This window comes from Acomys russatus, chromosome 2, assembly GCF_903995435.1.
Source record: "Acomys russatus chromosome 2, mAcoRus1.1, whole genome shotgun sequence".
Lineage (NCBI taxonomy): Eukaryota > Metazoa > Chordata > Mammalia > Rodentia > Muridae > Acomys > Acomys russatus.
In genome coordinates, this window is record NC_067138.1 from 92,355,322 (window position 1) to 92,378,597 (window position 23,276).

A 23,276-nucleotide genomic window follows, 5' to 3' on the forward strand; every position below is an offset into this window, starting at 1 on the left:
AGTGGATCTTCCATATAACCTAGCTATACCTCTACTGGGCATATACCCCTAGGACTGTATACCCTACAGCAGAGAAACTTGCTCATCCGTGTTTATTGCTGCTCTGTTCACAGCAATGAGGAAATAGAATAAGCCCAGATGCTGATGAAAGGATAAAGAAAATGTAGTACATATACACAGTGGAATTACATTCTGCCGCAAAGTAAACACAAATATGCAACTTTCAGGAATGTAAATAGAACCAAAAATACTAAATTAGGTACTCCAGGCCCAGAAAGACAAATACTGCCTGCTTTTTCTCATATGCAGACCGCAGCTTATAGTTTTTGCATATGCTTATCCACAAGAGGAAATTACTTTCAGCAGAAAATTACTCCTTAAATCTGCACTATATTTAAGACTTACAAAGTCATGATCGAATTTTCTCGCATCTAATCATTTATGAGATATTTAAAACTCCAGGATCTAAACAGAGTTCTCAATAGAGAAATCTCTAATAGTCCAAGAAGCACTTAAAGAAATGTTGAACATCCTTAGTCATCGGGGAAATGCTAATCAAAACGACTCTGAGATTCCATCTTACACCCATCAGAATGGCTAAGATTAAAAATTCAAGTGGCAGCACATGCTGGTGAGGATGTGGAGCAAGAGGAACACTCCTTCATTGTTGGCAGGAGTGCAAACTTGTACAACCAACTGTGGAAATCAATCTGGTGCTTTCTCAGAAAATTGAGAATAGATCTATCTCAAGACCCAGCTATACCAGTCCTAGGCATGTACTCAAAAGATGCTCCACCATACCACAAGGACATTTTCTCAACTATGTTCAAAGCAGTTTTATTCATAATAGCCAGAAACTGGAAACAACCTAAATGCACCTCAACCGAAGAATGGATAAAGGAAACGTCAGCTTCTTAAAAAACAAAGAAACCTTGTAATTTGCAGGCAAATGGACGAAACTAGAAAATATTATCCCGAGTGAGGTAACCCAGACCCAGAAAGACATACATGATATATACTTACTTATAAGCAGATATTAGTCATAAAGTACAGGATAACCAGACAGATAACAATCCACAGACCCAAAAAAGCTAAGTAACAAGGAGGGCCCAAGGAAGGGCCTCCTTAACTCTCACTCAGAAGGGGGAAAAAATAAGTTTCTTAAAGGTGTAAATTGGGCAGAAATCAGTAGACATTTCCATATATGCCTTTACCACCATGCACATCTTTCTTACTATCAGCTTGCCACACTGCAGGCATGCAGTTATTATATCTGATGGCCCTAAATTGATGTATCGTTAATACCCAAAGGAATAGTTGATATAGATTTCACCTTCATGTTGACAAATTTATAATGACTGTGTCAGCCATTTTACTGTCATTTAGGATTTCACTTATCTGAAAACCTTCTGTTTACAGGAGATCCGAGTCCTTAGGGACATCTCCCACAATGCCCTGGTAGCCATTGACCTTTTTACTGTGTCCAGAGTTCGGCCTTTAAAAGGAGCTAAGAGCTTTTATTTACCTAGAATTTCTGCCTTAGAGTCTGCATTATAATTTCCTTATCTTTTCTGTAACTTGTAGTCCATAGACATGACCCCAGCTCCCTTCTTCCATAGGATATCAAAGGAGAAAGGTCTAAACCTCCAGAAATAAACAGCTCTATCATGATGACTCCCCTTCAGCTCCTTGTCAGCCTTAGTGTATTTAACAATTTTTAATTTTTAATTTTTACCTAAGTCTAGTATTTTTAGGTTTTGTATAGTTGCAAGCTTCTTTGGAGTTGCTACTCTGACACTCTGACACAAATGAAGCCCCTTGATTTATTTTTGGGCATATGTTATCTAATATCCATTTTGTGCCAGGATTATAGGAAAACCTTGGAATGTGGCATAACCTTTGGCAATTTCATTATTTTGAAAGAGACAGAGAGCCCAATGGATGTGCTGGGTTCAAAGATAAGATGCAAACCAGGTACTACGGACCTCTTCCACAGGCTGCCAGTACAAAGTTGTCACAGAAATCCAAATAGTGACAGTTATGCATTGAAGATGTCAACCAGATGGCTAGGAGAAGACATATTTGATCATGTCTGCCAGATAAGCAAAGACTCAAGGGAAAAGCAAATGTCCCAGTGTAAAGTGTTGGCTGGCTGGTGCCAAGGAAGAAGAAAGGTGGAAAGGGTGCAAATGTAGGTCAGCTCTATTCAGAAACTTCTTGAGGTCTTTGCTGCCTTGCATAGCATTTAAGAAAGGAGAAAAGAGAGAGGCAACTCATGTCTCCGGATCTGGAAGTAACAGAGATGGCTTACAGAAAAGGAGAGTTTGAGCATTTATTTTCCTTCGCCAGTTCCAGCCTGATGAGGAGCCCAAATAGGAAGAGTTGTTGTCTGTACCCTAGAAGAACCCCCTGATGTTGATGTTGTCTCCTACCTTGCTTGCAATTCTATAGCTAAAAGGAGAGCTGTGACCCTACTGGTCTCAGCTTTAGTCTTCCTACTTTAATCTGCAAACCTCATGAAGACAATGGCTCTCAATGACTGGTTACTCTAGCCTGGCACTTCTGGTACTTACTAAGCATCTTTGTGCGTTTGGGACATATGCAAGCTATTAATAGTTGATGAGCATAATGAAGCCCAAAGCTCGGCTACGGCAAACCTCACTCCAGATATGATTAATCAGCCCACTTCCCTCTTTACCTTTTCCCAAGCACAGCCTAGAGAAGGAAACAGCTCTTTCAAAGGGAGAGGAAAGAAAATGAGCCCTAAAGCAGAATGCTCCAAGATGACCTGGCACTTCTGGCCTGTGTTTTAAGCTTCAAAGAGCAACCTCGAAACGCTGGGGTTTCAGTGTTAGGAAATACGTTTTCTGATTCTACTTAGTTTCTTAAAACATGTCCATGCTCCAAGATCAACAAACTGAGAACCATGAGCACATAAGAACAAAATTGAGTGTTGTCATCCATTAAACTTATAACCCAGTCAATTTGGCACTTAGTACTGTTAGATTATATTCATGTGTTAAGACATCCATATAAGTCACTTTAATTAAATGTGTATTTAAACAACAAAATAACGTCACTAAAGAGGTAGCAAGGTATGTGTTCTGAATTTTCATTTGCAAAGTACTGTCACTATGTCTACAAGGATGCTTCCAGAAACTCCTGCTACAAAAGTACTTTATGCAGCATTAACCTTGCATGCTTGTGTTTGCAGTAGGAATCCTGACCTACTTGGAAGTTAGAGATTAGGAAAGGAATGGAGCAAAGCGCCATGCAGTTTTCTTTCACTTGGGTCATGGTAACCCAACTTGACCTCATCCCAATGTCTGTAACAAAGACTCAGCCAATCTCCACTGCTCCCTGGGACCATCTGAGAGTCCTCTGTTTCTTCCTTTTGGAAAGCACAGCACAGTCAAGTGTTCCCTGTCTCTTACACACAGGACTCATGTTAGTGGTCAGTGTTAGAGTAGACCCTGGGTAAGAAGAGATGCTTTCCCATTCTCAGGTTAAATAAGGTATATCTTTCTCTCTGGTCTGCTCAAAACTGAGGAAAGCCTCCAGTCCTATCATGGTTCTTCAGTGAATTGATCCAGTAGCAACAGTGATTCACGTTGAGGTCTCACACAAGTTTGCAGAAACTTACCAGTTTAATTAAAATTAGATGCTGTGCAAATGTCACCACAGGAATGCCCAATGGCAGTTTAAGCCATTCGTGATAGTACACTGCATGTTGCATATCTCCACAAGAGCAGCAGAAATTAGACCCCATGCCAGGAGAACAGACTGCACTGCCAGGGTCCAGGGAGACCCAGAAAGCAGTCAGGCGCACAGGCACAGTCAGGTGGCTCGCTGAGGGCTGGGAAGGAGGGAGATGGGAAGCGGCTGTTGGAGTCTTCTCTAACTTGTCCACATGCCATTTACCCTTGTTCATTTTCAAATTTTGTTTTGTTTCCATTTGAAATAATTTCATTTATTTGTTCCTTTTAAAGTCTACAGCTCTGTATTTTAAAAATAACAACGGAGGCGGGGGAGGGGGGGCGGAAAGATAAATTAAACATAGCAATCCACCTCCAACATCTGTCTTTGGACTAGGATTGACCACATCTTTGTTTCTTTTATTTTAAGAGACGGGATTAAGGAGAGTTGTTCCAAAGCAGCTGCAGTCCTCATGTTTGCTTCTTTGTCATCCATCAAGCTCACCCTTTCCACTTGTAAATGAACAAACAGAACCAGGAGTTACCCACCATTGCAGTATTCATTAGCAAATATGTCCCCTTGTGCTTGCTCTCCACAACCTGCCTCTCCGCCACAGCTATTTTGTGAAATGCAGTCTGAGAACATAACACTGTATAATTGTGTACTTATAAAATGAAATTGTGTGCCCTATTACAAAATGTCTTACAAATTACCTCGCCAAATATGCTAATTTTTTGGGATGGAGTAGAGAACATTTATTTCAGACTGTAGTAAAAAAATAAAAATAAAAAGTCAGAAATGCTGATTTAAGAAAAGATACTGCTAAATTGGAGCAGATTCAAAGAAAGGAACTAAAAATAATAAAAAAGCCTCAAGGAATGAATATTTTCAAGATTGAGAGAATTTAAGAGTCTAACATGACAAACTTTAACCAGTCTTACAAATACCTCTAGGGAATTGGATTCCAAACGTCTGCATTGTTCAAAGGAGAAAAAAAATAAAAGCACTGAAATAAAAACTATCCAAAAGAGTAGGGAAAGTGAACTTTTAAAATGAAACGTTTTCAATATTTTTACTTAGATCAGCTCTTAGAGGCCTGGAGACATTAAAAACTAGCCAGACAGACCGTTTGTTTCCAGATAACACAGTGTAACAGAGCAAGCTGGGTGGGACTGCTGCGTCTCCGTGCACATGCTCCACATGTCCAGTGTGTGGACATGGGTGAAAACGCAGTGGGGCTATTCAAGATACCATGGGCAGCATCCACTAGGACTGAGCACACAGTAGGGTGCACCCAAAGCGGGCATAAATTGAAGTACTACATTGCTTTTCACAATCACAAGATTGCAATGAGGTTTAATTGAGTGTGAACCTAAGGCATAGTGAGGCAATGAAATGGTTAATGATTCACTTTTCAAAAGTGCCCCATTCCCTTGACTCTTCTATTTCTTAATGTGGTAAGTGGAGGGAAAAGAAGTGAAAACAGTATCTGTACATCTTTTGTACCAGGAAAAACAAAAACAAAAACAAAAACAAGTGCCTTTAAACCACAACTGATATTTAAAAGCATGGTGTCCCAAACCTTTAGCACTGACTTAGAAAACAGACATCCTCTTGGCCTTTCAAAATGGAGAGAAAATGAGTCACAAATGATCTTTACCTCCTATGGCAGTACCCTGCAAACACGACCCTGTCTTCTGTTCTTTGCACTCATAGTGATATGTTAGAAATTTAAATATTATGCTCTTGAAATATAATAGAATTGTATCCATACAGACTGTCTAGACAGGGCAGGGACTGTGTCTGTTTAATTTCACTTTACGTAGCAGGGAGCAGCCTTGCACAAATAAATGCTCTTGATGATAATGTTGATGTTAGTACAAGCAGGTGGCCAAAATTGGGGGAAGAAAGCTTGTTACTTTAACATTAGCACTTTATGGCGCATGCATGTAACACTTAAGTGTTTAATAAAATTTATAAACAGCTGGCTATTTTTTAAATAAAAATGATTTCAGCACATTTTATGTTTCTTAATATTGCCCTATTAAATTTGTTTACATGAGGGAAGAAATATCAATCCACCTATTCAGAAGGTGGGCAAGACCCCCTATGCCACTTGCCTAGTGTCTAAAATGTGCATGCATTCCAATGGCTTCATTTGTTAAAGAGGAATAATTAAACATCCTGTCAAAGAGGAAACCAAGATTTAAATTCCTGAAAATGGTTTAGAAATAGAATTGGCATCTCTGTAATAAAAAAGATGGCCTTTCTTCCATTTCTAGTGTGTTTTTCAGTCTGTCAAAAAATGCTAATGTGGCCCTGTCCTTCTACAGAGTAGATTTTAGTAGATGAAAATAGACAATGAAAAGTGCATAATAAGTAAGTAAATCAAATACTGCACTCAAAGATGAGTGAGTCGTGTAAACAAAATGAAAACTGAGCAAGACAATGAGGAATCGGTAGTGGGAGTGGGGTGTAACCAGTAACAGGAGTGGGGTGCAATTTTACGTAGAGTGGACAGAATATCCCTCATTTAGAAGGTAGTGTTTGAGGTAAAACTTGACAAGGTAACATTTCTTACAATGGAAACAAAAGAATTCTAAATAGTGGAAGCAGCATATGTGTCCTAAAGTAAGAGAGTACTTGAATTCATGAGGTGTCAAGGAGTCCAGGGGGAGCAGACCCAACTGAGCAAAGGCTGCAGTAATTCTCAGACCAAAAAGACAAAGGAGCTCTTTCCTTCTGAGACAAGGATTGGCTTTTGATCTGAGTGGGGAGCCAGCTCCTGGGTTGAGACAGCAGTGAAGTAGCATGACCTATCTGCTTCATCCTTTAATAAGATCATTCTGCTTCATTGGCCAAAGTGTCCAGAAGAGCAGAGAAAGAAGGGAACCCATCACAAGACTTGCATGAGACATGATGGCTTGGCCTCAATTGTAGACAGATTCAAGCACTTCTGCACAACAATCAACACTTCTTTAGTTTTCACATTGGGACAACCAGATCAGCAGCAGCAGCAGCAGCAGCAGCAGCAGCAGCAGCAGCATGGAGAACTTTCTGAAGTGCAAATTCCCACACCTCACCAGAAAACTACTGAGTCAGAAACTCTGGAGGGAGGTTGCCATTTTGTTTAATAAGCCTTCAGGTGATTTTCACATGTGTTTAAGCTTCAGCACCATAGATTTAAGGTACTGGGGCATGAAAAGGATGACATGAACACTGACTGAATGGAGATAGGTGTGATGGTGGGTGATCAGATTTGGTGTGACTCTAGGGACATTACCGGTTTAGATTACAACGCAGTGAGTTTGGGATGTCTTAGACACACAGGTGGTAGTAAGCAGTTGTGTATATATGGAATTAAAGAGAAGTGGCCTGACTTGGAAATAGGAACTAAAATACAGGTTGTCTTGGTAAGAACAAAATGTCACAGTGGATTGGATCATGTTGGTAGGTATTTACTGTTTAATTATTTCCTCCCAATTTTCAATACAAAAAAAAAAGAAAGCCAAATAATTAAAAGACCAAGCTATATATATGGCAGAGGAATGCAGCTTCTATGCAGCACACTTAGGCAGTGAGCACATCAGAGTATATTACAGGTCCTCCATCAAGTCATTGGTAGAGGAATCGTTTGTGTCTCTCCTTTTCTGCTTTAACATCAATAATGTAAGGGTGCCTGTTATTTAAAGGGGGAAGGTTAGAACTGATGTGCCTTCTAGTTCTCAAGTAGCTGGTAGGTGTCTACAGTTCTCTCTTTAAGAGGTGGTCCTGTATTGGAGGATAGGATATACACTTATCAGTTCTGATGCAGTTTTCCTTCATAGTGACTTTTGAGGAGAATAAATGATTACCATATGAAGTTTAGAAGAACAGCAGTAACAGAGAAAATTAAATGAGATGAAAAGGTTTTTTTTTTAAATGACTGTAGTATATGACCATGAGGATGTAATTTCCAGTTTTTTATGATTATTTCAAATTAATATTGAATATATTGAATATAAATAAAAGCATGGTACCTGGGTCTGGAGAGATGGTTCAGTAGTTAAGAGCACTGGCTGTTCTTCCAGAGGACCAGAGTTTAATTACAGTTACCTGCATAGAGGCTCTCAACCTTGTGTAACTGTAGCTTCAGGGGCACTGATACTTCCCACAGGCACCAGGCATGAATATAATGCACACATATGTGGGCAAAGCATCCACACACATAAAATAAATGGCCTTTACAACCCATAGTGACAGACTAGTTATACGATTGCATTCAATAACAAGTTGAATGAATAATCCAACCACCAGGTACTTAGAAGCAGAGTTAAAGCAGATGGATGGCCATCAGGAAGAAAATGCATTCTTTACAAAGAATGCATATAAAAGCCAGTCATGGTGATGCACACCCAGCACGGGGGAGGTGGAGGCAGGAAGGTCTGGAGTTCAACCTCATCCTCAGCTACAAACGATAAAGTTGAGGCCAGTTTGGGCTATATGACACCCTATCAAAATTTCTGTGATTAAATAAATAAATTGAAAATAAAATAGTACTACTTCTACTGACTTCCAAATCTGCATATTTTTTAAAAATCTATTTTAAGGCCTTTCATATGTGTCACCTTAGCTGCTGAGATAGAATCAGTGTATATGGTCCGAAAGGCTGACCCTCTTCTGTCCTATGGTGTAATCTGATCCATGAATCAATATCAGGGGACATCTGGGATCCATAGTATCTTTCCCACAGAGCAGTTGATTAACTGGAGAATGTTTTGAAGTGGGTCATATATGACAGAGCCCCGTGGGCTGTATGAATTATTATGGGAGCAAAAAAGGTCAGATTTCCTTTTTGTGTTCTTAAAGGACACAGCTCCGACATGGTTAAGATTAAGTGCTTAGACACTGGATAGAAAAAAAGCATTATAAAAAGTGGCTAACTACAGTAATTTGTGGGATCATCTATTACAAAACTAAAAAATATTTTCACAGATGCACTAAGTTCCTAGCCCAAGAACCTGACGCAGGGCCTCTACAGGTGTGTTAGGGTTTCAGGGTGCTGTGAGGTTTTCCCTTTTCTCTTTTCCTTTGCCTTGCTCTATTTCTACTTGATGGTACTTCTAAAGCCAGCGGGGAGCAGGAAGGTCAGGATCTGTATCCACTTCCTGTGTCCCCATTAGTTTTATCAGGGTTTTTGCTTTGTTTTGTTTGTTGGTAAGGAGTAGGTTGTGTTTGATCCAGTCACTGACTTCCTGTGGTTTTGTCTTCCATGCAGAAATATATAAATCATAATTTGTTTTTTGCTTTTATTTTAAATATCTCATTAAAAGACTATTATTTCTACCTTCAATGCTTTATGAGAGCTGTGTGGGTTCTGTACCTTCTAGATTGCTTATACCCAGAGAAAAATGACCTTCTGGCTCAAAACTGTGCATTGTGTTAAAGAGCACTGCCCCAAATGCTGATGTCTCAAAGGTGATATCCAAGAAAAGGTCACACATGGTATAAAGCACTTAGGCCATTCATTTATGAATCTGACTTGGGAAATATACTTTTTTAAGACACTAAAGTATAATTAAAGACTAAAATCTCTGCAGATTGTAGCTCTCTACAGGATCACAGCTATTATTACTACTATGTTGGTGGTGGTGGTGATGATACTGTTCATTAGGGCATGTGTGGGACAAGAGGCTACAGGAACTTTCTCTGAGCTTCCTCCAGAGGTTCAGTGAATATCCTGAATGACACATGAGATGTTTTTGGTTCAAACAAAGTCTTTTGCCAAGTCCTTCTTCCTTAATATTTACATATGTGTACTTCAAGAGAAATTCAATTCATATGTTTTTTAATCATTTACACTTAAGTCATCAGCATGTTATTTTGTAAGAGCTATAAGGTGTCCAAGGAGCTTTCTTGGCCTGTTTTATAATTCCTTTTCAGTCCTTTTCTTAAAACCGGAAGTTGTATTTTGCCAAGTACAAATAAACTCAAATATTCAGAAGGCTCAAGTTCAGTTTCCAGCTCTGAACTCCAGGTCAAGAGCATCCATGATTTCACAAAATTTATTCTCACAACTCTACAAAACTTTCACTGGAAAAAAACAAAAGTGCTAAAAGTATGTAAAAGTATTCATATGCATTATTACTGTCAGGGATATATTTACAGTTGTAGAAAGAAATCATAAAATGCACCAGGGGTATTCGTGGAACCAGTACATGCAAGTGAGTCCGTGTTTGCCCTTCAATTCTCTACAGTATGTCTGAATATGGTCACTAGTTTTATCACAGAAAACATTTTCACCTTGTTTTTCATCGTTTTCCTTTTTACCACTTTGAGTCTTCAACATTTTAGGAAACACATGAACATAGTTTGTCAGGCAGAAGGAAATGAAAAGTCTGTTGGAGTTCTTGGGATTGGAAAAATGCAGAAAATTACCTGTGTTTCATACCAGTGCATCTCTTAATTATGTGTCAATCTCCTCACCTGGCAAGATGATTAACTCTGACCTTGGAATTCCCTCCTAAGCCCATTTTCCTCTGTTCCTAGAATAGAAGCAAAGATAGTTACGAGAGGGGTTTGGGACTGTTTAAAGCAATTTCCTTAGTGTTCTGTGTCAATGAACCTGCTTCAGTATTTCTGTGCTACAAAGTAAGCAAGGGGATGCTAAAATGGCAGGTGTCATATAACATACTTGATTTAAATTTTATTAATTAGATGATCTGTTTAGGTAGGTTTTCTTGTTAACGGTCCCAGAGGAACTTGTGGACCATGTAAAGCCTGGCTTATTCAACCTGCTGGCATGGGAAAGAAATAGCTTGAGAGAGACTCTAAGAAGCCCAGCAATGAGATTTAGAGAAACAATGTGAAGAACTTGGACTGAAGTTAGTATAAGGGTTGTCTTAGAGCAGAAGTTAACAGATAAGGCCTAACCAAATGTTGGTAGAATTTCTAAAGCAGGCAAGAGGTAATGTTACCTTTAGAACATGGATCTACAAAGAGCCTCGTTGAATCAGCTGATCAGCAGTTTCTCTCAGAAGCTAGGATCGGAAACCGGCTGGTGTTAGAACACTGGTGCACACTCTCTGTAGCTTTGCACAGTGCAATTTGTATTTCTTAAGATAACCCAATAAATGTAGTACACAGTATGTACCTATACCATGCATTCCTTCATTTATGATTCTTTTCCTGGGTTAGACTGTGTCCTCACACTTAGCAAGTTAACCAGCCCCATCACTGCAAAAGGCAGGAACCTTCTCTGGTGATACTTAAAGTCATTTGGGTCTTGTTGGGTACTTAGGCATAGAGTGTATTTTATATAAATTATACTTTCTCTTACCACTGTCTTTCACTCTCAATAAACAAATATACTAAGAAGAAAACATATTTTAAATTTTTACGTTGAATCTTGAGCCTAGATTTATAAGCCAGAAAAGAAAGCTCTTTACAAAAATAAAATAATTAAAAAATAAAAACAAATACAAAAAAAAAAAAAAAAAAACCTTTATTCTTCAGTTTGTTTGGGTCCAAGTATCTTAGCAGAGTAACAGAAAATCAAATTAGGACACTACCAAAAATCCAGCCTAAAGGAAAAGTACTATTTCCCTTTGTGGATTAGTATTTATAGTTTTAATTAAAGCATAGCATTTCCTCCCTTCCCTTTCTTCCCTCCAACCTCTTTCATGTCCTGTCTCTCAAGTCCCTCTCATGTCCCCTATCACTCCCCGCCAAACTCATGGCCTCTTTTTATTATTGTTGATGATTATTATTATCATTAGTAGCAGTGTTAGATATGTGTAAAGGTCATTCCCTGTCTGGTGGGTGGGTCTGGGTTCCATATCCTGTGGGTCAGTCCAGGTGCTGCTTGCTTCCGGATGGGACCTCAAGATCAAAGGTCCTGAGGGCTTCTTTCTCCCTAAGAGGGCCCTTGAGCACTTTAGGGTGAGGCCCATCGCCTGGGCTCTAGGCCAGGTTCTGGGCTTGCAGCAGAGCGAGCAGACAGATGTTTGAAACCCAGTGGTAGGCAGGTCTGTGAGACCAGGCCCAGTGAGACCAGGCCAGTGACTGTGATGGAGCAGTCCCTATTGCTGCCTGGCCACTGGGCATCTAGTGGTGGTTCCCTCCCCAGGGATAAATGCAGTCTCAGACAGTCATAGTGGAGGAACGGTGAGCAAGAGAATATGAGTGAGCACTAGCACTTGGGGTGCTAGTTTCCCTCCTGTTGAGCAGGCCTTAAGTCTAACTAGATAACTGTTGGTTACCACCAAGATATGAGTGCCAGTATTGTACCTTTAGGAAGGTCTTGTCATGTTGGCCGTGGTTGTGATTCATAGAAATCACAGCTGAGTGGAACTATTCATAGCTTCCCTTCTTTGTCAGCTTTCATAACATCTTCTGCTTCTGTGAAAATGAAACTTCAGGAGGGAGGCTTTCCAGGCGAGACTAAACTTGAGTCTGTGTGGTGTCTTCAGCAATGGGAACTTACCCTTTAGGTGGCCACCAAGGGCAATAGCAGAGGCCTATATTGTTTTGTGACTCTCTTGTATTCTGCTAACCAACATCTCAAAAGGAGGTTTCACATGCTTGGTACTAGGGTTTTTATTAGATAGTCTATGACTCTTGTGGAGAGCACTGTCATTCTAAGTGTTATAACACAATTTCAAATATACATATATATGTATATATACACACAAATTCATATACACGTACATGTACATTCAGATATATATGTACACATACTTACATGCACTACATGTAATTTCAGGTAAATATAAAGTAATATGACTAGTTGAGGCTTTTTCAAACATCGTTAGTGTTATTTGTCCCTTTTCCTTCTGCTGTACTGACCTCCTTCCCCCTCTACACTTAAGGACCACCCCCTCCAGTTTTCCCCATTTCTCCCTTTTAAAAAGCTTGATTGGATTTGCTCTCTGAGTTTTATCATCCCTTAGACAATAGCCATTGCCAATTATAGTTCTATATTTTAAGTTTTCCCTTATGAAATACACATTTAGAGGATTTTCTTTTTCATCAGCTTCAGTCAACATTATTTAAAATTTAAATTAATAGTCTATCCTAATTCTCTGGTTCTTTTCATCAAATCAGCTCATTAAATGTTCAAAGTAATTACTACTGAATATCTCCCTTGTGCCAGTCAAGAGCTGGCCTATGGTCATAAACTTCTCAATCAGCTTTGTGAGCTGAGTGCTCTATTTCCTCTGTACACAGCATGAGAAGCCGGATGTAAGAAGTCTCTCTGCCACACATCCATTTGTGGAGAACATCCATGCCCTCTTCTTTTTTCTCACTGCCTGAGCCTAAAACAATTCATATAGATAGGATGGCTTCTCTTCTCTGTTCCCCATATTAATTTTAGAAGCTATGAAACCTGAATTTTAGAAAACAGGCTACAAATGACACCACATGTTCCTTAAATAAAATTCTCAGAGCTCTTTTCTACTAGCTATAAAACAAAAGCCCAACACAGGTCTAAGTTGGTGTGATGGTTCACATCCATAGTCTTTAATACTCAAGAGGCTGAGGCAGAGGGATCACAAGTTCCAGATCAGCTTGGGCTACAAAGTGAAAAGCAAGGACTGCCTTGATAATCAATCAGTAAATCAACCAATCAATAAACTTTAAAGTCTGGGTGGGGCTGGAAACATAGCTTGGTGGTTAAGAGCTCTATTGCTTTTCCAGTAGACCTGGGTTCAATTTCTAGCACCCACATGGCCGCTTACAACCATCTGGGACTCCAGTGTCAGGGGATCCAGTACCCTCTTCTAGCCCCTGCAAACACAATACATGCACAGACAGACATGCAAGAAAAAATAACCAACCTCATAAAAGTTTTTAATGTAATGAACTAGCGTTATAGATCAACAACAAAACTCTTCCCTCTTGCCTAGGGCACATAAAGCCATCACAACAATACCCAGTATGACAAAAACCAAACAAAACATTGTCATACCTCTCACTTATAGGATGGAGGGAGACAAAAAACACTTGCAGCCATCCAAAATTAGAAGCAATAGGAATGTTACAATGCTGAAGAGATCATGAATGGGCAGCCATCTTTCAGGAAGTATTTCAAGATGGCTACTTTGCCCTCATGGCAACCCAAAGATTTATTTCATGCTAGTTATTTTCTCATTTGGCTTCAATAAGAAAAATCTATCAAGGTTATATCTCTCTCAGATCTTTATATTTTAAGGACCCAAATAATCATATAACCTCTAAAGAGATACAGTGAGTCCATTTGTAATGATTAGGACATGTATTTTGTTTTCTACGACCTTCACAGACTATACAGCTGTTCCAAATTTTTTTTAAAGATTTATTTGTTTATTATTATGTATACAGTTCTCTGGCTACACGTACACCTGCAGGCCAGAAGAAGGGCATCAGATCACATTATAGATAGTTGTTAGCCACCATGTAGTGCTGGAAATTGAACTCAGGACCTCCGGAGGAACAGTCAGTGCCCTTAACCTCTGAGCCATCTCTCCAGCCTCCTGTTCCAAATTTCTAATTGGGACTATTCTCATAATGTGTACTTGTGCCCTCTCCCCCTCTTTTCCAGGACTGCCCACCAGAAGCAGGTGATTTCCGAGCTCAGCAGTGTTCTGCTCATAATGATGTCAAGTACCATGGCCAGTTTTATGAATGGCTTCCTGTGTCTAATGACCCGGACAACCCATGTTCACTCAAGTGCCAAGCCAAAGGAACCAGCCTGGTTGTTGAACTAGCACCGAAGGTCTTAGATGGTACACGATGCTATACAGAATCACTGGATATGTGTATCAGCGGCCTATGCCAAGTAAGTGCTGAAGTCTTGCCATGAGACTGATCCAGAGCTGTTGTGTCTGCACATAAATAAGTTTCTCAGGGTTACTCAGTTACTTCTGGAGTTTATAAAGAGTTGAAGATTATAATTTAAGGAAATTGTGTGGGTATTGTATTCCATGCTGGTGTTAAGGAAATACAGACTGCAGTTCGGATGGTTGATTGGTTTGCTTGTTTGCTTGTTTTTTCATTCCTTGGATGATACTTGAGTGGGGGAGAATAAAAATAGTTGAATATTGTACTTCAATAATGAATTTTGAAATTACATATAGCTCAAATGTTCCTGAAAATTGGTAAGAGGTGGATGAAGGAAGGGCAGGAGGGAAGAACTGTGTGTGTATTTGTGTGTATGTGTGTATGTGAGAGAGAAAGAGACAGACAGACAGACGAACAGACAGAGACAGAGGTATGTTATGCATGTTTTCAGGCATTCGTTTTCATCTATATAGAATTTCCGAGTGGCTCAGTTAGAACTCACCTCCTTCCTGCCTGCAACTATATTGAATATTCACACAAATTGTATCAAGAAGCAAAGCCTGCCATTTAACGGCTAGGGTAGGTTTCAGACAGGTAACCCTTGAAATCCAGGGACATATAAAATGGATTGATTTCTGATATCAACTCATCAGTGTATTTGAAGACTCAGTAAGCAACAACATGTTAGTTCTTAGTCATGACATTGTTGGTCGGCTTTCCGGGACCTTGTCTTCCTCATTTCCAGGCTCACCTTTTAGAGTGGGCAGGTTCTCTGATTACTATTAGTCACCATATTCTTTTATGTATCACGGTACAAACAATAAGAACATTTGCCTCAAGTGAGAAGACATTGATCGAGTCTGAATCTATGATATAAAAACATATAATGTGATGAAAGTATGAAACATGTTTCAGTGATTTGTTTTAAATTTACATTTATTTAAAACAAGTCTATATATTGATTTATAAGAAAAAATACTGTGTAAACTGTTATGAGATCTAAGATAAGGTTTTATGCGTGAGACGAGAAACCAGATGCACTTCTTTCTTCATACGGGTTAGAACGGTGAAGCTGGAAGGGGCGTGTTCAAACTGTTTTAGATAGGAGAGGGGAGAAGAGATACATACAGCAGATATGTCTTTGTATATGAGATGTATAAATTCCAGGTGGAAATGTGAACATGGGGTTTTACTGTTCTCAAGGTTGCAAGGGTCTTAGACAGTAGGCGTATACCTTTAAGAACAACACATTTAGAACATTATTTGTGGTATTTTACAACTACTGGCAAAATTATTTGTGATTTTTTTTTTCAATAAATAGTCCCACTGAGCCTGGAGAGATGGCTGCCCCAGTGATTAAGAGCATGCCTTTCTTTTTCAGAGGACCCAACTTCCTTTCTCAGCACCATGTCAGGAGATTCACAACCACCACTATCTCTACCTCCAGAGGATCCCATACCCTCTTCTGGCTTTCACCTGCACACACATAACATACGCTCACACAGAGACTCATGCACAAATAGAAATAAAATTTTCATTATACTGCCAATAAGAACTCTTGATTTATTGAAGTGGAATTATGAAATATTTCAGGAATAGTAAATAATCATAAAGCAAATAAACATATGAGTGCTTGCAAATAAAAATGTAAGGGCTAGAAAATCTGCATGATCATGTGACAATTACATCATGTCAGAAATGGGACTAAACTCCCGGTCTTCTAATATCCATGTCAGTGTTTCTATAATGCTACATTTTCAAGAGAACCAAAATCCACAAGTCAGGTCAGCAAATTAGGTTGGCATTGTTGCATGATAGTTCAAGCTGGCCTGCTTTCTCCCTGGGTGCTTCCTGCCAGCCTGCCTCATGTACCTCGGGAACTAAAAGAAAATCCTAACTCAGCAGGTGAAAAAAAAATAAACTCTATGTGATAAATATGGAGAAATAGTGCTCTGTTGTGACTTATAAGCATGCACACGCCTCTTTAATTTAGATTCTCACAGTTGTGGTTTGTTTCACATGGGAGTAGATGTAAATGATAGCATTGTTTAAAACAGTGGTCCTCAACCTTCCAAATGCCGTGACCCTTTAATACAGTTCTTCATGTTGTGGTGACCCCCCAGCCATAAAATTATTTTTGTTGCTACTTCATGCCTGTAACTTTGCTACTGTTATGAATTGTATTGCAAATATCTGTGTTTTCCAAAGGTCTTAGGTGACCTCTGGGTCACAATCTGCAGGTTGAGCACCACGGGTTTAAAATAAATGTGGTCTACACACAGAAATTACAACTGAATATTACGGATTTATTTCTTGTGTAAGGGGCAAGGACATGGTGAGGTAAGGAAATCTCATATTTCATTAGAACTCTAAAATGTAGAATTATTTGGCTGGAGAGAGAGTGGGTCACAGGTTGAAAGTGAGAAAAAAAAAGTGCTTTTATAAATAATCATGGATATACTTCTCCACTTAACGGTGGAGAATGTCCTGTCCATCGGCTAGTCTGGGTAGGGGTTCGAAGTTTACTGCCTATATTTTTCTTGGCTGATGCCATAGTTTGAGGAGGACCCCAGGGCCCAGACCCGCCTGTAGTTTTCCAGGACCCTCTGGATCCTTGTATTTCGTCATTCTCCCAGGCTTCTCACACCTAAAGTCTCAATAGGATGTCCTCCCCTCTGACCCACTTTCCTGGTAGGTAAAGTTTTTCATGGGGACGTACCCCTTGGACTAGTGTCTCGATATAAGTGAGTAGATACCATTTAACTCTTTTTGCTTCTGGGTGAACTCACTCATTATGATAATTTCTAGTTCAATCCATTTGTCCACAAATTTCGGAAATTCCTTGTTTTTAATAGCTGAGTAGTATTCCATAGTGTAAATGTACCACAGTTTCTTTATCCATTCTTCTACTGAGGGGCACGTAGGCTGTTTCCATGTTCTGGCTATTATGAATAAGGCAGCTATGAACATGGTTGAGCATATGTCCCTGTTGTGTGGTAGTGCATCTTCTGGGTATATTCCAAGGAGTGGAATAGCTGGAGATCTGACTTTCACACAAACTCAGGTGCCCCATATTTGACCATGTCCCTTGGATGGGGACATGGTGGCATTCAGAGGAAGGATAATAGGTCACCAAGAAGAGACTCGATACCCTATGAGCATATACAGGGGGAGGAGGTCCCCCTTAGTCACAGACATAGGGGAGGGGAATGGGGGGTAAGCGGGAGGGGGGAGGAATGGGAGGATACAAGGGATGGGCTAACAACTGAGATGTAATTTGAATAAATTAATAATAAAAAAAGGAAAAAATAATCATGGTGTCTTACATGGCAGATAGGACAACAATAAACAGTAAATGAAGGACTTTAAAATGGAAAGACAGACTCAAAAATCTTCTTTAGAAAGATCATTATACTCAGTTATAAGGAGTCCTGGGACACAGACCCAGCTCTGTTGGAGGGTCCTGTGCCACCTAAGGGGACTGAAGCATCAGCCCTGCCCTGGATAATGACAACCAGAACAGGAAGGAGATGAAACAAATAAATCACACCAAAACCACAACTTAATGTGGATTCATAAAGGGTGTAAGTTTGGGTCCCGCTTCCTACAGCATCACAGGTGTGTTTCAGTCAAGCCAACCTAGAGAACAAGTTACAATCTTGGCAACAGACTGGGCTGTTAGGGGTTTTCAATGGACCTCTTTGGCCAACAACTCAATTATATATCACCCAGTCCCAGTAATGGAAGCTTTATTCGGTGATGGCCAGTTGGGGCTCTCTCTCCCCCATTATTTAGTAATTCATTTAGATCTCTTTCATATATGTGTATATTTTAGAACGTTTCTACTTTATTAGGTTTCCATACCACCCTAAAATGCCCCTTAATTTTAGTTGTTGCTCCTACTCCAATGCCTCCTCCAATCCATCATAACTATCTATTCTGTTACCTTTTCCTAGGGAGGGCAATCTGCCTCCCCAAGTCCCCTACTGTATACCTAACTACTGTGGTTCTGTGGGTTATAGGCTGGTTATCATTGATTTAAAAGCTAATAACCACATATAAGTGAATACACCATATTTTGACTCTCTTAGTTTTGGTTACCTCTCTCGGTATGATTTTTTTTCTAGTTTCATCCAATTTACTTGAAAAATTTGTGATTTTATTTTTTTTAACAGCTTGAGTAACACTTCATTGTGTAAATGTACCACATTTTCTGTATCCATTCTTCTGTTGAAGTTGTTTCCCATCTCTAGCTAGTATAAATGGAGCAGCAACGAACACAGTTGAGCAATTGTTTCTGTAGTAGGATGAAGCATCTTTTGGAAACATTCCCAAGAGTTGCATTGCTGGATCTTGAGGTAGATTGATCTTTCCAAGGAAATATCACAAGTTTCCACACTATCTGTTCACACTGGCACCCCACCAGCCATGAAGGTGTGGTCTTCTTACTCCACCTCCTCACCAGCATGAGCTGTTACTTCCTTTATTGATCTTAGCCATTCTGACAGATATAAGATGAAATATCAAAGTAGTTTTAATTTGCATTTCCCTGATGACTAATCATGTTAAACATATCTTTAACTAGTTCCCAACCATTTGAGATTCCTCTTTTGTGACTTCTCTGTTTCTACCTGTGTCTCATTTCTTAATTCGGTTATTTGTTTAATTTATATCCAGTGTTTTGAGTTTTTATAATGTGGGCTATTATCCCTCTATTGGATGTGTAATTATAAGAATCTTCGCCTATTCTATAGGCTGCCTCTTGGACTGAGGTGTTCTTTGCTATACGGAAGTTTTTCAGTTTCATGAGGTCCCATTCATTAATTACTGGTATTAGTGCTTGTGCTAATGGTATTCTGTTCAGATAGTCTTTTCCTGTGCTAATAAGTCACAGGCTATTCCATACATATTCTATCAGATTTTGGTTTGAGGTCTTTGATCCATTTGGAATTTAGTTTTGTGAAGGGTGATATAGATCTATTTGGATTCTTCTACACATAGCTGTCCAGTTTGGCCTTTTTTTTTTTTTTTTTTTTTTTAAATGCTGTCTTTTTTTCCAGTGTGTATTTCTGGCTTCTTTTTTCTTTCTTTCTTTCTTTTTTTTTTTTTTAATTAGGTTGTCATAAGTGTAGGGATTTATATTTGAGTTTTCTATTTGATTCCATAGATTAACATGTCTATTTTTCTGTCGATACCATGCTGTTATTACTGCTGTAGCTGTGCAATGCAACTTGAAGTCAGGGATAATAATATGTCCCACAATTCTTTTATTATTTGAAATTGTTTTAGCTATCCAGGGTTTTGGTGTGTGTGTGTGTGTGTGTGTGTGTGTGTGTGTGTGTGTGTGTGTGTGTGTGTGTCCATATGAAGTTGAAAATTATCCTTTCAGGGTCTGTGAAAAAATGTGTTGGAATTTTGATGAGGATTATATTGAGTCTCTATATTGGTTTTGGTAGGCTAGCCATTTATACTATATTAACCCTACTGATTAACTAGCATAGGAGATCTTTTCATCTTCTTATACCTTCTTCAATTTCTTTTTTCAATGTCTTAAAGTTTTTAACATACGTGTCTTTCACTTCCTTAGTTAAAGTTACCCCAAGATATTTTATATTATTTGAAGCTATTGTGGATGGTGTTGTTTCCCTGGTTTCTTTCTCAGCACATTTGCCATTGGATTATAGGATGGCTACTTATTTCCATGAGCTAATTTTGTATCCAGTTGCTTTGCTAAAAGTATTTATAAGCTCTAGGAGTTTCCTGATAGAATTTTTAGGGTCACATATCTACCATTCTATCATTTGTGATTAAAGATACATTGGCTTCTTCTTCCATTCTCATTTATATCCCCCTGATCTTATTGTCCCATTGCTCTAGCTAATGTTGAGTAAGTATGGAGAGAGTGGACAACCTCTGTGTTTAGCTGAATTTCCCTGAGTTTCTTTCCATTTAATTTTATGACAGCTATGAGCTTGCTGTAAACTGCCCTCTAATATGCTAAAGTATGTCCTTTGTATCCCTAACTTTTTCAAGGCTTTTATTATGAAATTGGTTGAATTTTTGTCAAAGGCCTTTTCTGCATCTAATAAGATGATTTTATGATTTTTTTTCTTTCAGATTGTTTATATGGTTGATTACATTAATCAATTTATGTATGTTGGATCACCCCTGAATCTTTGGGGTAAAACCTACTTGATGATGGTAGATTTTTTTAATGTGCTCTTGGATTCAATTTTCAAGTATTTTATTGAGATTTTTTGCATCTATGCTCATTAGGAAAATTGGTCTGTAATTCTTTTTCTTTGTTAGTTCTTTACATGATCTGGGTGTCAGGGTAATCATGGCCTCAATAAACAATTGGACAGTGTTGCTTATGTTTCTATTTTGTGGAATAATTTGAGTAGCATTGGCATTATATCTTCTTTGAAAGTCTGGTAGAATTCTGTGCTAATCTTTCTGGCTCTGGGTATTTTTGGTTGAGAGACTTTCATATATTACTTCTTTTTCACTGGGGGTTATTGGTTTGTTTAGATTGCTTACCTGACCTTAATTTAACTTTGATAAGTGTATGTACTGAAAAAATTATTCCTTTCTTTTAGAATTGCCAATTTGGTAGAGTACAAGTATTTAAAGTTAAGAACCTCTGGATTTCCATGGCATCTGTAGTTATGTTCCCTTTTCATTTTTAATTTTGTTAATTTGCATATTGCCTCTGCCTTTTAGCTAATTTGGATAAGGGCTTGTCAATTTTATTGATATTCCCAAAGAATCAACTCTGTTTCATCAATTTTTTATTTTTTGTTTTTGTTGTTGTTGTTGTTTCTCTTTTTATTGACTTCAACCCTGAGTTTAATTATTTCTTGCTGTCTATTTTTGTGATGTCTTCTTTTTGTTCAAGGACTTCCAGTTGGGCTGAAACACTACTAGTATGAAATCTCCAATTTTTTTTTCATGTAGGCACTAGTGGCATGTACTTGCCTCTTAGAATACCCTTCATTGTGTTCCATAAATTTGCATGTGTTGAGTATTCATTTTCATTCAATTCTAGAAAATCTTTAATTTTTTATTTCTGGCTTGACCCATTTTTTTTTTTCATTCAGTGGTGAGTTGTTCAATTTCTATGAGTTTCTAATCTTTATGTTGTTTCTTTTGTTGTTGATATTCAGTTTTAATCTATGGCAGTCAGATAGGACGTAGAGTGTTATTTTTTTATATGTGTTGAGATTTGCTTGGTGTCTGATTATGTGATACATTTGGGCAAAAGTTCCATGAGGTGCTAAAATAAACGTATATATATATATATATATATATATATATATTTTTTTTTTTTTAATTTGGGCTAAATGTTTTGTAAATATCTGTTCTTTCTATTTGCTATATAATGTCAGTTAGCTCCAGGATTTCTGTCTTCAAAATTTTGTCTGGATGACCTGTCTGTTGATGAGAGTAGAGTATTGAAATCTTTCATTATCAGCCTATGTGGGTCATTGTGTGATTTAAGCTGTAGTAATCTTTCTTTTTTGAACTTGTGTCCCCTTATGTTTGGCATATAGATGTTAAGAATTGCAATATCCTCTTGGTGAATTTTTTATTTGATAAGTATGTAGTATTCCTCTATATCTCTTCTGATTAATTTTGCTTTGATGTCTATTTTGTCAGATATTAAAATGGCCACACCAGCTTGCTCTTTAGTTTCATTTGCTTGGAATATATATTTTCCATCCTTTTACCCTAAAGTGATGTATTGATGTTAACGTGGGGTTCTTGGATTCAACAGAAGGATGAGTCCTGTCTTCCCATCCATTCTGCTAGTCTGTGACATGCCATTTCATTGGGTAATTGAGTCTACTGATGTTGATCGTTATCATGAGCAGTGTTTGTTGATTCTTGTTATTTGGGGGATGATGGTGCTGGGCGTGGTGGTAGTCATGGCAACAGTGGCAGCAGCAGCAGCAGTGTGTGTGTGTGTGTGTGTGCACGTCCCTTCTTATGATTCCCTAATCTGAGGTTATTCTCTGTGCTTTCTTGGGTGTGGTTAATCTCTTTAGGTTTGATTTTTCCTTCTAGTGACTTTTGTATGTCTGGATTTGTTGACTGATGTTGTTTTAGTTTGGTTTTATCAGGGAGTGTTTTATTTTCCCCATCTATGGTGATTGAAAGTTTTTCTGGGTATAGGAGTCTGAGCTGGCATTTGTGATTTCTTAGACTTTGCAACACATACATCCAGGCTCATCTGGCTTTTAGAAACTCTACTGGGAAGTCAGGTGTAACTTTAATAGGTCGATATGTTACCTGGGGTTTTCTTTTTCTCTTAAAGATCTTAATATTTTTTTTCTTTGTTGTGTACACTTAGTGTTTTAATTATTATGTGCTAAGGGGAATTCCTTTTTGGGTCTAGTCTATTTGGTGTTCTGTATGCTTCTTGTACCTTAATAGGTAGCTCCTTCTTTAAATTAAGAAAATTTTGTTGAAAATATTTTCTGTGCCTTGGACCTGGATTTCCACTCCTTTCTCCATTCCAATTATTCTTAGATGTGATCTTTTTATAGTGTCCTAGATTTCCTATATATTTTATGCCAGGAAATTTTTTTTAGATTTAACATTTTCTTTGATCAAGTTATCCATTTTTTTTAAAAGTCATGTCTTTGATGCCTGAGATTCTCTCTTTCATCTCTTGTGTTCTTTTGTAAAGGCTTAACTCTGAGATTCCTGTTGAAGTTGCTAAATTTTTCATTTCCAGGTATTACTCAATTTAAGTTTTCTTTATTGATTCTATTTCC

General features: G+C 38.4%; 1 protein-coding gene across 1 annotated transcript in view; it reads left to right on the forward strand.

Moving 5' to 3' along the window:
• The window catches only part of Adamtsl1 (ADAMTS like 1), a 915,031-nt gene that overhangs the window by 625,435 nt on the left and 266,320 nt on the right, over positions 1–23,276 (forward strand). Inside the window, exon 5 of the mRNA XM_051163985.1 lies at positions 14,258–14,494. Within this exon, the coding sequence (XP_051019942.1) occupies positions 14,258–14,494 (237 nt within the window). The remainder of the gene's footprint in view (positions 1–14,257; positions 14,495–23,276) is intronic.